This window comes from Amblyomma maculatum, unplaced genomic scaffold, assembly GCF_055883805.1.
Source record: "Amblyomma maculatum isolate TAMU_Amacu unplaced genomic scaffold, ASM5588380v1 scaffold_16, whole genome shotgun sequence".
Taxonomy (NCBI): Eukaryota; Metazoa; Arthropoda; class Arachnida; order Ixodida; family Ixodidae; genus Amblyomma; species Amblyomma maculatum.
Window position 1 is genome coordinate 1,158,553 of NW_028146741.1, and position 16,355 is coordinate 1,174,907.

Below are 16,355 nucleotides of genomic sequence, written 5' to 3' on the forward strand. Positions count from 1 at the left end.
TTTTTGTATGTCCAATATTTATTTATTGAAACAAACCTAATGTCTTGCGCGTTTCCTTCATGGCAACACGTTTTGCATTCATAACATGGCATATATGTCAACCTATAGTTTAGTGGACCTGTAGCCTAAAACAGACTGCATACTTAGCCACCCCAAATTTTTTTTGTACTCAATTTTCTTTTCAAATTAGAATTACATTGCATCATCTGTGTGTGTGTGCACTTGCTATGGAACTGAAGCTAGCTATAGATTGCAGAGTATACTCCTTAGCTGTGCTTTAATTCCTGGGAAAAATAAAAACCTAAAAATTAGACTTTCAAATAAAATTTGCAATTAGAAATTGTGCGACAAATTTCAAAGTCCAAATTGGAGTCAATAGATTTCAATCTTATTCAGTTCTTTATTTATCAGCATATTGGACAGTCTCCAGGGATAAATAATGTTGCATCCAACAACTTCCCTGGGTGCACTCCGGAGCCATTTAGAAGGGAGCAGTAGCCGACGTTGAGTTGGGTAAGAAAAAGAAAAATTACCTGGGGTTTACTTTTAGTTAAACCCGGTAGGTTGCATATAAACAAAGCCGACGTAGCTTCTCTTTCTGTTCTTTCTTTTGTCTTCTGCGGTGCGGCGTGGCTATCGACCGAGTTTACCCGACAGCTTGACTGTCAGGCCAGGTTTATGTGACAGGCTGAAACCTGGCGTAGTATTGCTTACGTAATAAAAAAAAAAATAAACACACTATACAGGAGGTACCAAAAATTATAGATACCTACTGAAAGATTTATTGTGACAATCAATATTTGTGCATTTGAAATCCTGAAAAATGCAAACATTTTATTAAATGCAGCTAGCTAACAAGAGTGAACTCAAACACGGCATCCCTTCACTTTATGCACGGTTACAATACAAAAGCACACTGCACAATTGAACCTTGCATAGTGAGGCCTTGTACATCGAATACATTTATTTGAAAAAAAAAAAAAAAATGGCGCCGTCCACGGGAAGACACGTACTTTTCCGGTGTTGTCGAAGGGATATTCTTGGCCAGCAGACAGTGATAACCACGTCGCTGACCCTCGAAATGTCCTGCAGTCATCAAAAAAAGATAGACCAAAACCGCACTAACTATACTGAAATATTCCTGTCGCGAGGCCTATGTGATCGTCGCGGACATTTCCATTTTTTTTTTCTTATAGATGCATGCATATTTCGAAGCATCTCGTCGCGGTGCTGTCCGAAAATCGTTTCGACAGCATGGGAAATGTAGGCAGCATATTTACTACACGTACAGCGTCGTCGCTTCGACGTGCTGGGCCATAAAGTATCGCGCTAGGCCTCTTTTTTTTTTTTTTTTTTATCTCTCCCTTTAAGAGGAATTCGTCGAGTGACAGTAAGTAAAGTTATATATTTCATACAACATGTGCATAATACTGCTGTACCGCTTATAGCTGCTTCCCTCGTGCATTATTTTAAGTCCCTGAGGACAGGAATCGCAAAACACGTGTAGAGTAGCTGCCGGAGCGAACGCTAGGCCTCTTTTTTTTTTTTTTTCTCTCCCTTTAAGAGGAATTCGTCGAGTGACGGTAAGTAAAGTTATATATTTCATACAACATGTGCATAATACTGCTGTATTATGCACATGTCGCGGTGCTGTACACAGCACCGCGACGAGATGCTTCGAAATATGCATGGGATTTATGAGAGAAAAAAAAAACAAACACGGCAGAAAACCGCACTGTGTGCACAATACTCCTGTCGCGAGGCCTATACATGTGATCGTCGGAGCAGCGTTGAAATGAAAGACGCGGGCGGCATGATGCTGCAGATGTCCCACGAGGTAAGCGGCAATTATTTAGGCTGTACAGAATCCATATTTCAGACGATTGTGCCGTTGTTATAGTAAATGGTGCTCACATTAAAAAAAAAAAAACGACGTAACAAAGCCGTAATGAGCGCAGCCCTGTTGCAATAAGGCCTAGCGTTCGCTGCGGCAGCTACGCTTACACGTGTTTTGTGATTCCTGTCCTAGGGTCTTAAATAATGCACGAGGGAAGCAGCTATAAGCGGTACAGCAGTATTATGCGCATGCTATACGAAATATATAATTTCGCTGCGGCAGCTACGCTTTAAGTACAACGATATACTACGTGCAACATATCTAAAGAGAGGGAACTGGATCACGGGACTGCAAGCCTGCGGTCTGCCAGGAAACAATGGGGTGGCCCTGAAAAGGGCCGTTTGTATGCGCAGCGTTCCATCGGTGACTTGCAGTGGCATGGCAGCGTGGTCAGCAAAAGCGTGGTCAGCAAAACGAGCTGCACTCTCCCGTCTCGTGGCCCTTCGCCCTGCATCGCCGACAGTGGTGGACAACGTACACCGCTCCTGGTTCTGCCCTTGACGCTGCAGCGATGTCGGAGCCGTACACTTTGACCAGGGCCGCGACGATGATCTTCGAGAGCTGATCGATGCCGCGACCCCTTGCCACGTGGTAACTGTCGGCCGCGTACAGACAACGCCTCGGCCGCTTCGCAGCATCCAGGAAACGGTGCTGCAAGAGTGTCGAAAAAGTTGCGTTATGAACTCAACAATTTGATAAATGAGTAACAAACGAGAAAACAAAGCATTCTTACCTCAGGGTTCAGAATGCACACGTCAGGCATGCGCCGCAGCGCAGCAGTCAGGCGCCGGTTCAGCTGCCGACGACGGGCGTTTTCATGAAGCGCTTCGCTCTCGTTTTTGAAATACCGCGGCAGTATTTTAAAAACCAACACCATCCGTGCGACGTGCTGCTGCAGCTGCCGCACGAGGTCCTGGAAGCACGTGGGGCAAGATGAACGGCACAGCACTTTTAAAGCAAATTGTGAGACGATTTTACGCAATTTATACGTACCTTGATGTTGGCGGCGATTTCCCGCGGGCCATGACCATTAGCGAGGTCATTGCCCCCTACATACAAAATAACAAAATCGGCGTGCAAACGCATCTGCGCGACCTTAAATGACAGTGAGGTGGCATCATAACCGCCAAAACTGAAAGTGCACGTCTCAACATGCGGCGAAAGCCGCAGGCGAGACCTGCACAAGAATTTCATTTGGCTATCGCCGATTATGACACCACGCAGGACCGCCATCATAGGAATTACGCGCCGCAACGAGACCCACGAGCCGAATACGCGCCGCAGCGAGAACCACGAACCGAATGCCGGCATATCGCGCGCGCCGCCGGAGCGGCCGGTACCTAGGGATTCCCTAGATGGGTTAGGGACGAAAAAAACAAGCAAACCCAGTTTTCATTGACGTCACATCCGGTTAAGCATCGAGCGTGACGCGAAAAACGTCACGCCAGGCCGCTGCGTGTCCACCAATCAGCGTTTCCAGCCGATCTACCCGCAAACGCTTCTGGCGTTCCATCCCTGTGTCCTTGCGGAGCCTTTCATTTGGCGCTTCCTCGAACGCCGCACCACAGAGGATATATAGAAATACACTAAAAAATAGTTAAGTCACTCAATTAGGGTGACGTCAAGGATGTGACGTCACCAATTTGTTAGCTATGAGGGCCAATTAAGCGGTAACAAGTGCGCTCCAACGCCGCCGGGAGGCGCTTCTTGCCTTCCGCGAGTGACAGATGCTGCGTCTATCTTTCCTGTAAACGAATTACAGAACGCCGCTGAACTTAGACGCGCTCGACATGGAAATCAAGGAGAGTTTAGCTGCTGGCGAACGGCGCAGAAGACTGGAGAAATTAAGAGAAATTAAACTTCTGATCCCAGAGCTAAGCCATATCTTTCATTTCTAAGGTGAAAGCCTTTAATGGTTCATATACTGTTGTGGCTGTAGAAAGAAAGAAAAGAAAATGCACGGGCCTGCTACTGGCTCTGTAGCTGAGCCACCTCCACTGCCTCGTGCAGACAGAAGAGAAAATAGAGAAGACAGAAATGGAAGAGGGGGAGAAAGACGCGCGCCGCAACAACAGCCGTCGTCCACCACCAAAACGGTGGCGGGTGCAATGGCCTACAACAGATAAAAATTCTGGGGCAGGCCAGCCCCCGCCGCAAGCGGCGGTGACCCACCTGTCCCAGCCCCATCAGAGTACTCATTCCATCGCCACCCTGTCGACAAAAGCAGTCCACGCGAGCGGTTACCTTATTGGCGACTGAGAAGTGACGTCACCAGCCGCCTAATTTGAAGCGACCAACCAGAAATCTCATCTTGTCTAGCGTTCCTGCTGCTGCAGTCGCACCCTCGAACGCACGCCAAGCAGCGCCACGCGACAGGAGCAATCGTGTACCGTCCAAACGCACACTTGTCGGAGAAAGCGTGACCGATACTGCGCAATTCCTTTCCTGCAAACGAATTATATTTTTTATGTAGCACTGCAACGAACACCGATAAAAGACTAATAATGAGGAGCAAATGACAGGAGAGGAAGAGTAGGCTTTTGTCACTCATCGCTTAAGAGCCATCCAAGAGACCCTGCGGAGAAGGCTGCGATCGCCCTCGCGATAAGCTCAACCTCAGCCCTTTTCGAGTCGCTAATTATAATTAGCGACTCGAAAACCGCAATATGAAATTACAGCAAATGCAGGATATCCCCTATAGCACTCAAATTGCTGCTTGCCTCTCAAACAACTCGAGCTAATCTGGACACCAGCACATTCCTCCCTTCCTGGCTGCCCACCACACGAGGACTCGTCAGCCGGGTGACGGAACAACCCCATATGAGGTCGGCGAGGGACCGTATAGTTTCCTATCAAGAAATTACACTAAACGGTCGTCATACACGTACCCTATACCCTCCGGGGATACAAATCTTACAAAGGCACAGGAGGTCACCTGGCGAAAATTACAGATGCATTCATTTCCAAATTCAGTCAAAAGGCCAACTTACACAACATACTATGGGCATGTCCACTGGACCCCCTCCGCGGGATCTGCAGCTCTCCACCCGTGAGCAGTGGGAGGCCGCTATTCAGCTCGGACCCGCTAATCGAACTGCGGGCCATCGAGTGTGCAGCCCAGGTGGCCAGGGCTCGAAGGCTTCTGGCCATCTAGCGCGGAAGCTCCTGTCTGCCTGATTTTCTCAATTAATAAATGCTTATCCTCCTCCTCCTCTATAAGGCAAAAGCCTTTAATGCCTCATACTGTCGTCCGCAAATGTGTCCGGGTTTGGGGAATCATGCCAATCGCTATTGAATCAATACTTAATCAATAGCAATCAGATGACATCGGAACATGCTTTAAGGCATTTTCAAGATAATTTCATGATAATTTACGAATAATGGTAAAATAGTTAAGTAGATGCCCATAGGAGCCCATGCATTTGGAGGTCACCGTAACTATCACTACAGCTTACTTTTTGGGTGTAGCGGAAGTGCCGCCACAGTCGGGAAAACAGCAACATATGGTTGCAATAAATTCTGCTGAACGTGAACAGAGGCCGGTAAAAGCTTAAGAAAGAAATGACAAGAAGAAAGACAAGTGCCTACAGAGGCGGTGGGAACTGAAGTTTTATTTCCCAAAGCACACTGTGTGTTCCATGAAGCCGTTAACGCTTTTCGGTGAGAGTTAAGACACGCTCACAAAGTAGAGCGACAAAAGAAAGGCGACGTATACGAAACGCAACCGGGACCGGCGTCCCGTCCTGGACGCGCTTCCCTCTCATGCTCCTGGTTTTCGTCCCTGTTGCGCTGCCGAACTGCCACATTTTGCACACAAGGCATGTCGGCTTCGTTTTGAGTCAACGGTGCGGCTTTGACAAGGTCTGAGCTCTTCGTAGTCGGCTAGCAGTCGTTCTAAAACTGTACTTCAGCTTGCAGTGTTAATAGGAACACATAGAAACGGTGCCAATATGGGATGTTCGATAGCCCTCTGCATAGCAGCTTACCAACTTGACTCCCTTGCTTCCTTACGGAAACAATACAAGGCAAAAAAAGAAAGAATCAGATGAGCGGAAAGGCAGAAAGGTTAACTAGGCAAAAAAGTGCAAAGCATCAGAAGCCTGTAACCCTCAACTTGAGTCTGGCTTTTGGCATGGCAGGAGTTAAACGCAAAAGAACAGAGCTGAACGTAGGCGCGAAGACCTCTGTGAATACAAGCAGCAAAAGCCATCTCAGTCAATCCAAGCCGCGAGGGACTAGTATCGACAGCTCAGCTGTTTCCTCGCCTCAGGAGAATCTCAAGCAGCTACTTAGCGGCTACTTTGCTCAGTGACGAGGCCATTTTGGAAGTGGCGGTGAGTAGAGAACCGGACGCTGATCCATCGGCCAGTGAAGAGTTTGTGCTCGTCAGTTCGACCAACACATGGTACACGAGTCGCTTCAGACTGCACTACAATTTTTAGAAAACAATGACAAAGATAATGCACTCAAAGTTGCCGGTGTTCTGTGAAATTTTGAGTCCAGTACACATCGTTAGGTACAAAAGCAGTCATTAATTACAATTCTTTTTTCTCAATAAAATCCTTTTTGTTTATTATTCATGACTCGTTATTATGGATGACTCGCTTTATGGACAGTTTAATTCGGAAACCAAAGCGTCCATATTAACGAGACACAACTGTATGGGAGAGGCCTTCCTGCAGTCGGTATATAGTCCAGCTGCTGCTTATGATGACAAAGCTGTTTAAGGCATCAGAAAACAGTTTGGCATGCTTTTGTCTTTCATTTTGTTCACAACCAACAGCATGCAGGTGGATATGACGTCGATTAGAATCCCCATCGCAAATTATCTGTGACAGAGGGAAGGCAAGTGGGAAGCGAAATGGCATGACAGCACCCTGTATGCTGTACAAATGGTTGCGTCAAAATTTTTATACAAGTCACGCACACGTTATTGACAAATGAAGGATGGGGGATCGGATAACCAGGAGCCCCTCAGCCGCTGCGGCCATTTACCGGAATCAGCAAATTACAGACTTTTCGTAGTGGCAATCAATCAGATCAGCTTATTTGACAGGCCTAGGCATCTGGTGAACTGCAAGGCAACTAATATCCTGCATAGGGCGCGGCAGGCATCGCAGTTCGAATGTCGGCGCAGCCTGTTGAATATGCAGGCAACTTGAGACATTAAATCACAAGTTACCTTGTGATCTGAATTTCAGCCCAAAAAGTCCAGTAATTTAGGTAGCATTTTTCACAACTCGGAGAGGTAAATACAGAACACATGAGGGTAACAAAATAGGGCTTTAATGCTTTCACTTAATAGCGAGAATTTTGTCCCATGTTGTCAAATGAAACCACCAGGGCCACTTCAGTAGATTCACATTCTTGTTACGGAAAATATATATACTTTCAAGCTTTTATCTGGAACAATTATTAGTGCAGTTTTGAAACTAGGTTGCGCAAGGCAACTGGTGGATGAAATTCATCGACTGAATCTATTACTGTCAGAATAGCTCTGTGGCCTCATTACTCATTGGAGTTGGGCAGGAAAGTTAACATGCAGCAACCAATGCCATGGCGCGCGAAAAAGACAAGAAAATCGTGTCCTTGGTGCGAGTTGGGTTCCAGGGAATGATCCAGTCGTCTATGCTACAAACATTTGGGTGACATTTGCAGCCATTTGCAGCCATCTCTCGAGTGTAGGTGGTCCCATCGCCTCAAGAATGCTGGCAGTGTAGAGGCCACTCCAGAGCATACTTTGCATGTGTGGTCCTGTTCTGAGAGTAGATCCGCCACCTAGCAAGGTCTGGTGGCAGTGTATACACTGCCACCAGACCTTGCACTTGTGGTCCTGGTTGGTTTGGTTTGTGGGGTTTAACGTCCCAAAGCAACTCAGGCTATGAGAGACGCCGTAGTGGAGGACTCCGGAAATTTCGACCACCTGGGGTTCTTTAACGTGCACTGACATCGCACAGCACACGGGCGCCTTGCTTTTGCACTTGTGGTCCTATTGAGAATGCGACGTCCATGGATATATGCAGCACTTGCGCTTCTATATTTATTTTCGCAACTGGCTGCTCGTAAAAATCGTAGAGAGACGTTCAGCCCCCAGCAAGACTGAGCTGCACAGCGTCCAAATGTGAAACAGATGGTTCGAGTGAGTACATAGTACATCTGTATGCAAAAATATGATGGCTGTGACTTCTCCAATTTGATTTGCACGGCCAATAATATGCCATGTACAAGCAAATCCTTATTGAACACATATATTTTAGCTTTGAATAGTGTCTGCAAGATCTCTCAGCCCACACCTCACAATCAGGTGGCATGCTGCAAACGTGCAGGTAAACGTGTTGCATTTTGCACCAATTTCCTGGCATATCCGTCTTTGTTTCAGAGGGGAAGAAGGAATTAGCATCAGATGAGCTGAGCTGCATGACTGCAGTTGCTAAAAAACACTTCCTCATAGCTCCAACACTGCTCATCTGATGCTAATTCCTTCTTATGCCCTGCTGAAACAAAAACTAATGCACCAGGGAATCTGCGCAAACACGACATGCCACCAGTTTGTCAGGTGCAGGATGAGAAAACTTTAGCAGACAGTAATTTCAGGTGTTCATCAGATACAGTATACATCAGATGACCTCCTGCATTACGGCTGTCCACAAATGAGATGAAACCCAAGAGAGAATTTTTTCCCAGCTTTGTTGTTTTCACTTTGCATACACTGTTGGGAAGGCGCTGTTCACAGAAGAAAAGGTCCTTCATAAAATGGCCTCGTCGCATTTTGAGAATGCTTCACTGCATAGTCATGTGGTTAAGCATTGTTTGGTTTGGTTTACGGTGTTTGTCCCAAAGAAACTCTGGCTATGAGAGAGGTCATAGTCAAGGGCTCTGGAATTTCGACCACCTGGAGTTCTTTACCGTGCACTGACATCGCACAGCCCACGGGCGCCTAGATTTTCACCTCCACCGAAAAGCAGCCCCCACGGCTAGGATACGATCCCGCGTCCTTGGGCACAGTAGCCGAGGCTCCTAACCACTGCGCCACCCCGACGGGATAGGTCAAGCATTGTGGTGAAGCATACAGCGCAGTGAAATTGCACTGACTTAAACAAAGGAATTGCACTAAAAAAGACATGGACAAGACATGGTCTTTTTTTAGCGCAATTCCTTTAAGTATGTACGACCAACTCGCCCAACAATGTGCTTTCTTAAATTACACTGAATTTGAAAAATTTCAGGGTATTCGGTTATTTTCAAATATCAGTTTCTCAAATACGGATTGAATAACAAACATATTTGATTCATATTCTAAATTTTGAATATTCACACACCCATACACAAACACCATCAGATGATGCAACAAACAAGTTTTATTTACCATAATAAGCCCGCAGTGTTCACCATATCGCAACACCAAAAACTTCCAAAAAATGGCGACCTCTCGAAATTTCATGCAAGAAATTGCACTGGCCGCAGGTGGCAGCAATGCATGTGTTGAGACGTAAGGGAGTACACACAAGATAGTTTGGCACAGAACACAACTTTGTACATATAAAAAATAGAAAAAGAAAAGGACGCAATTCCGGTAGTAGGGCCATGCTGTTCTGTAACTTAGATGTGAAAGCAGTACGAATAATCATATAACCACAGAAGAAAGCAGCAAAGTGACAAGTTTTTTTTTTTTTTTCATGCTTTCATGATGATGACCAGGAGAGGTTGACAGAAGTAAGCACCAGCTGCACAGCTGTGATTAAAAGAGAAAATAAGAGCAGTGCATGCAATCTATGTTGCCTGATGTCTACCAAGTTGTGCAGATAAGCTGAACTCTGAATCTACACTAGCATAGCTTTTTCACTCTGATGCAGTTCGATAAGGCGAAACGTGCTGGGCCAAAAAACCAATAGTTATAACTTTGATGTGCTATTCCTTTCTTGCCCACTCATATTTCAAACTTGTACACATATATAGGCCTTAACCACGCAAGCCTGCATGGAACTGCACACTATATTAACTCTGTATAACTCACACAAACTAATGAAGCATGACCTACTTCAGAAATATTGCAGGCAACCACTTCAGCATACGTCTTTACCACAAAATGTACAAAAAATTCCGTTGAAAAGTGCCAGGATCTTGACCCCGAGGCACCTCCACACGACAGAAAAAAGAAAAAGAGAAACAGACGCACAAATGCAAACCAAAGGTGATGATGTATACCACACGCTTTACCAATTCAGCAGAGCAAGAGTTATTGGGATGTGTAGTCGTGTATTAATGTCACCAATAACGATGTGCTCTGAAGGGACTGGAGATGATTATGTGCAGCTGCCAACAAAAGCACTAAAAGCAGCAACCATAAGCAATAAAAGAACTTGTACCAGTCTACCACCAAAATGTGGAGCTTTGACATTATCAAGTGCAGCTGTTGGTCATTTCTCATGCCAAGAAGAGCTAAGGAAAAGGTACAAGAACAAGAAGGTGTGCAGTGCAGTACCTTTTCCGGCAATAACAATGCACCCTTCCCACATATCTTCACTGCAAATGAATACTTTGCACAAACATAACATTTACATGCGGAATTAAGAGGTGCACAATACTGGCACTACTTGTGACAAGCCCTGTCTAATTCAGTTTGTTTGGTTTGGTTTGGTTCTAGCTGCTTGAAGCAATTTCTTGTGATGAGGTTCTGCTCAGCAAAACTGAAGCAAAAGTGCCTCTCATAGAGTGCTGTGAATGTCAATATTGGGCAACTAGTAACATAGCACTCTTGCCCAATACTCTCAGCTCCAACTTTTCCTCCTGCCCCACAGTGCACACTGGGGTAGCGTGTGATTGGCCAGACTGACAATAGCTTACCACACAGATGCATTATGAAAAAACTGTACAAAATGTATAAAGCATTGTCCACGATGGCCTCAATCATAAAAGAAGCAACTGCAGACTTACAGCGCAAGATCGGAAGCTTACAGTATTTACCTGCATAATGAACATACCCTTTTGTCAAAAATCTGGATACTAACTTTAGGAGTTATGTCTATAATTCTGAGTAAAATTGACTCAACAATACCTCCAGGCTGGGTGGTTCAGGCTCTAGAAGGTTGAAAAGCACACTGACAAAACGAACACTAAGTCCCAATAAAGAAGATAACATAATACTAACGGGAAGGTATATCCCTTTGTACTTGTCCTTTGTTCTTCTTCTACCTTCGTGTTTGTCAGACAGAGTGAATTTCAACATTCCAACGAGTAAAATTAATTATTCATGCAAATAAAACTTTCCTGATTTTTACGGCAATGGGGGCGCATTTGTATGCTAACCGACTGCATTCGTTATATGAGCAAATATGGTAAAAAACTGCCAGCATCCTTCCCGCTGCACAATGATGGTTCTCAGGCATCAATTTTGCGCTTTGGGGTACGAATGCGCTGCGTCCTTCGCCTTCCTTGCTCCAAGGAGGATGCTGGCCCCGGCATGCCAAGAGTCACCTGCCCCGAAGAAACCTGAAAAGCCATTATTGTGGGCACTCCTGCGGTCATATTCGCGACTGACTTTCTTGCGGTGTGCACAGGGCTGCCATCACAAATGACGAGTTCACTTGGCGTGACATTGCCTGTCACAATCTCGGACTCGGCTTTGTCGTGCTGCATGTCAGACACGTGGTTTGAGTCACCATTGGAGCTGCACTTCATGACACAGCTACCCTTGGCTTCATCATGGTCACTCAGTCTCTTTGCACTCGGTGTTATGGTGGATGACCCGTTGGCCGGTGGCTGGGGAGTTTTCAGTTTGGTGGTCCTGCCTCCTTTCCCCGGTGCTTTTGGTCTGCCAATGGGTTTCGGCTTGCCACCAGCTGGTGGTGCCTGCTCTTGCTTTTTTCTTCCCCGCTTGGCTGGTTTCTGTTTGGTCACCTGCCCCGCCTTGGCCGTTCTTGGTTTTGCTGATTTCAGCTTACCCGTTGCCGTGACAGGCTCCTTTTTGACACGGGTTTTGCCACCAGACTGGACCGTTTTCTTGGTTGTGGCCTTGACGGAAGGTTTGGCTTCAGCCTTACCGGTGGGTGAGCTGGGACCGGGACACACCTGGAAGGGCTTTGTGCAAAATGCGGAGCTCATGGAGACCTTGTGCACTTTGAGCAGGTGCTGGCGAAGATTTTCACGGATGTGGCAGATGAGGCCACAGCGGTGGCAGAGGCACAACCGCTGCGCGAGGCTCCGCAGCTCGTGCCTCCACAGCTGCAGAAGCAGCCGAGTGCGCAAGCCACAGCTCGAACAGGTGTAAGGGTGCTTTTCTGTGTGCACCTGAAAAAAGACACAAGACAAAATATGTGAGCTGCATCAGAGTTGCTGACATGCCCAAAGTGTTCGCTACAAAAGATGCAAACTGCAGAACATCTTGCCACTCAAGTTTCAGCATAACGGTAAATTATTCCTCCGTGTTTCTAGCAGCAGCATAGGTTGTGTTTCAAGTTAGGCAATAATGTTGCAAAGTTGCTCATGCATGTTCGCAAAAGAATAGTAGTTTGTCATTAATACCCATCTGAGCACACAATAATCCACCATGGAGGAATTGCCCTAAACACATGGGACTAATCTTTCACTTCTTCTTGCACCCTGGCATACCCCTGTGTAGCACGACTACAGTCGTCCGTACTAGGAAGACCAAAATGGCTACATGGACCTCAACAAAATGTTTACGCTAATACTCGCTTTGGTGGTTAATACGCATGGCTCTCCATTTTCACGTTTTTTTATTCAGAACTCAGGCCGATCAAGTACTTCAACACTCTAATATAATTAAAAGCTTTCGACTGCTGTAGCACTACCACCCGCATTCAGAGCAAAACTCTATGCACGTCTGAAGCCTCCAGGCTTGTGCATGGTCGAATTGCCAGCAGCTGTCAACTTGGGCAGTGCTTTCCAAACATTCGAAGCCCTTTTCCTCCATGAAAGGTAAATAAACAAAGAACTTATTTGCCACCAGTGTGCTTCAAACCGAGGCTGAAGAAAACAGACTAGCTTCGCTGATCACTGCATTAGACTACTCTATCATCTCGGCAGCCAGTTTCTCCACGCGCTGAACTTCCAGTCTTTTACGCGGTACTTTGGATGCCACCATCTTCATCACCTTCGTTTCCTTTGAAAAAAAAAAAATAAAAAATAAATAAATAAAAGCACTGAATACAGGAATCTGTGGTGTTCATTTTGAAATGTGACTATTTTAACACCTGGCCTTCACACGGTACATGAACAGAATGACGTCGGTAGCTCAGGCGCAAGACTGCTCTACGAACGCCCAGTTATCACTCCCTATCAACAGCTGTCTCGGACAAACCTGCTCAGCACTGTCTATGTGTCCCCTCCCTTTCTCTGCCCATTTGTTCGCGCTGTTCAGCAACCATAAACCCATGCTGTAGCACAGCCTACACATGTCTGAACAAGTTGTGCCTGCTTTCACAAGTTAGCATAGAGGCCAACACCAGAGGAGGAGGAAGCAGGCTTGAGCATTTTACGCGAGAGCGTAAGGGCCCTGTGTCACAGAAAAATAGAAAAAGGTGTCTGCGTTGTTGCATGTTGGAACACGAAAATCCACTATGAATGAAAGAAAAAAAATTAGAAACATCCTCAGTGGGTGTGAAACGCTATTGCATAATTAACGGTGGAGTTCCCCCGGCATAGCATCAATGCAAACAGTGCATTCTGCTGAACACGCAATGGGATGCATCAAGTTTTACGAAGCGACGTTCGAGCCTACTGCTGACATCGCTTGGCGGCACATAAGCGAAAATATCTAAAAATAAAAATAAAAACTGAGAAGACTATTTTAGTATGTGTGAAACGTTATCGCACTAAACTTTAAAGGAGTATAGACATGTACATTTTTTGTTTCGGGATGTTTGCTTTAAACGATCTACCATGGTCCAAAACAGAGGGACTGCGACCCAAAAAGCCCCAACAGGCCTCAATTAATTATCAGGGCATTCATCAGGACCAGTTTCGGTTTCGAGCTCTTCGAGCATGAGCGCGCACCACACAAGCACCTCCTGATCACTGGCGACACGTACACACACAATCTAATGACGAATACGAGTAGCATTTTTCGTCTGCTTGCGATCGCACGTGCAAGAAAATGTCGTCGTCGAGTTCTGTTTCAGCGTAGCATAATTAGTTCTACAACGCTGTTCACCCGAAGGCACGAATGTTATTGACATTGCCGACCACTTTGATTTGGATCCGCTCGCCAGCGACTCAAGTTGAAAAGCAGGAACCAACAGCGGCCACGAAAGCTTGGCGGTTGGCGTGCAGGAAATATCCGCCAGTTAGACATGTTAAACAAAGATACTGATTATTATGAAGATGCTGCTCTCTCAGCCTGGTTTGCCGGTGCTGTGAGCTTCAAACTGGCGTCCGAAAAAAAAAAGGTTTAGCATAAAAAAAATGTGCTGGCCCGATCAGACGTCAGCCACCGTAACTAGCGCAACTCCCATGCTGCCCATGCTCACGCGCTGATTGGTTCCAACGCGGCAGGTCTGAGTGGCGCCGTTCAAGCATGTGGCGCCATCTGGCGCTGTCAATGCGATCTGGGCATGCAAAGCTGTGGCCATGGCCGCCGCGATCGGCTGCATAACAACTCTGTACAAAGGACCATAAATAATGAATAAATTGGGAGGATTGTTTGATCAATGCTGAGGTGCTGGTAGAGTTATTACAGCGATACAAGTGAGCTTTTTTTCCACATCCACTTAGCTGCTGCTGTTCGGTGCGACTTGCCTGGCGTGTGTTAGCTCGCTGCTGAAGGCGTCTTGCGAATTAAGATTAATGTATCTTTTATGCTATAGGCTTCCCAGTAAAGCAGGCCGAAAGTCCAACGCTTATTACAGCGTTAACCCATTCCGAAGCGCCGTCTGCTGCCGATCCGATGTGAAAACAGGCCCAGTGACGTCTAGGGCAGGCGGGGAGCAGCGGCACAGTTCACGTCTCCCGTCGCGCCAGCAGGTGGCGCCGTTTCCGAAAGCTGTGCGCTTGTGCAGGAATGCTCTTGGGATCAGAGCACAGCAGGCAGCCTTAATGTACACCAGGTTTAAGTTGCACGAATGCGGTGTCAATGAAACGAGTAAATAAATTGTGCTTCCCCTTTTCGATGTCCGATCTGTGTGTCCATGCACGTGCACAAAATATATACCAAGTATTGCACTTGAAAAACACGCCGACCACGAGATCGACGCCAAGTGAAGTAATTGTAACATGCAGCAACGAAGACAGTGTGAAAATTGCCATCGAGTCGAGTGAGCAGAAGCGCAGAGCTTTCCCTGGGGTGCCCAGTTGATACAGACAGGGCAGACACGGTGAGGTATCCTGCGTCTTCACTGGTCTTTGCTCTCCTGACTCCACGTCACAGTTGTTCGATGAAGTCATGTTATTTACCTATGTACAGTACACATTTTCATCACAGAGATGCCACTATCGATCGGTTTTGAAAAACGAAGTCTTTGCCTGGCTAGCATTTAAAATCAAATTAAAATACGTTTGCAGCAAAATGAGAGGTTGGGATTACTTGGGGAGCATCGCTGTATAACCAGGAAAGCAACCATATTCTTTCTGCCGTTTCAAAAATTGGTGTCTATACTCCTTACGGCCGAGCTTAAGTGTTCCCTTCATTTTTGGAGCATCACAATGAGCAGTAATAACGCTGTTTTGAAGCAGCTTTGGAGCAATACAAGGAGAGTTTTGGAGCATGTTTCTAGGGTCAAACACCTTTAATGAACGCAATTTTCTATTCACGATGCCCTTCCTGTGTACACCTTCCTAGTTGATACTGCATCTCTGCAATATGGCAACTGACCCGAGCAACAATATGGAACAGGTTAGCAGAAACAGAATGCTTGTTTGTGCGCCTCATACTTGAACAAAAAGCCGACTAAACATTCTTTACCTATCCTGACTTGATAGATTCTAAAATAGAGTCTGTTATTCGACACACTCATGCACCACCGCCAGTTTGAAGTTCCCATCAACAAGCAGAAAATTCACGCTCTTTATGTTCTAATGATCAAATGCCTGTGCAAGAAATTCCTCTTCAATGCTCAATGATACTTCCAGTGAGGACAGACAGCAGTGAAGGATGAACTTTCCCTCCTTCAAGTTGTTTAATTTATTGCCTTCCGCCGTTGACTACTCATGTTTTTGCTTGAGCGATGCTGGATCTCCTTCAACTTCAACATGTTGGCAACAGGCCCCCCATGACTGTCAACGCCATTGAAAAGGTCTGTAGTGATTGGCATCTTTTATTTATCGCCCCCATATAGTGCTTTAAGCATGCTTTTGTTCTACGCAGACTTGACACGATTGTTAATGACCAAGAGGCTCAATGGTGAAACACAAGCAGTAGGAAAACTTGTGCAGTTCTTTGTTGCCGGAAAAGTTTCCTAATGGCCCATGGTAGTTTGCGTTGTCTGCTTCTCTCGCTACTCTC

At 46.1% G+C, this 16,355-nt stretch overlaps 2 protein-coding genes across 3 annotated transcripts in view; both read right to left on the bottom strand.

The window, feature by feature from the left end:
- Positions 1-1,370: 1,370 nt before the first annotated feature.
- LOC146171893 (uncharacterized) lies at positions 1,371-3,350 on the bottom strand. Its single transcript, XM_084586256.1, has 3 exons — positions 2,891-3,350; positions 2,631-2,810; positions 1,371-2,548 (listed from the first exon to the last, which is right to left on the bottom strand). Exons 1-3 carry the CDS (start codon positions 3,206-3,208, stop codon positions 2,303-2,305), a joined length of 744 nt encoding a protein of 247 aa, XP_084442382.1. The 5' UTR covers positions 3,209-3,350; the 3' UTR covers positions 1,371-2,302.
- Positions 3,351-9,699: 6,349 nt separating this feature from the next.
- The window catches only part of LOC146171894 (uncharacterized), an 86,742-nt gene continuing 80,086 nt past the window's right edge, over positions 9,700-16,355 (bottom strand). For both annotated transcript variants that reach the window (XM_084586258.1, XM_084586259.1), the window contains one exon: positions 9,700-12,184. In XM_084586258.1, coding sequence (XP_084442384.1) covers positions 11,276-12,184 — 909 coding nt within the window. In that variant the 3' untranslated portion in view covers positions 9,700-11,275. The remainder of the gene's footprint in view (positions 12,185-16,355) is intronic.

Coding starts and splice junctions, on each gene's coding strand:
- LOC146171893 (XM_084586256.1), bottom strand. CDS start 3,208: ATGCCGGCATTCGGTTCGTGGTTCTCGCTGCGGCGCGTATTCGGCTCG. Junction 2,811..2,890: donor AAATCGCCGCCAACATCAAG/GTACGTATAAAT, acceptor ACGTGCTTCCAG/GACCTCGTGCGGCAGCTGCA. Junction 2,549..2,630: donor TGTGCATTCTGAACCCTGAG/GTAAGAATGCTT, acceptor ACACTCTTGCAG/CACCGTTTCCTGGATGCTGC.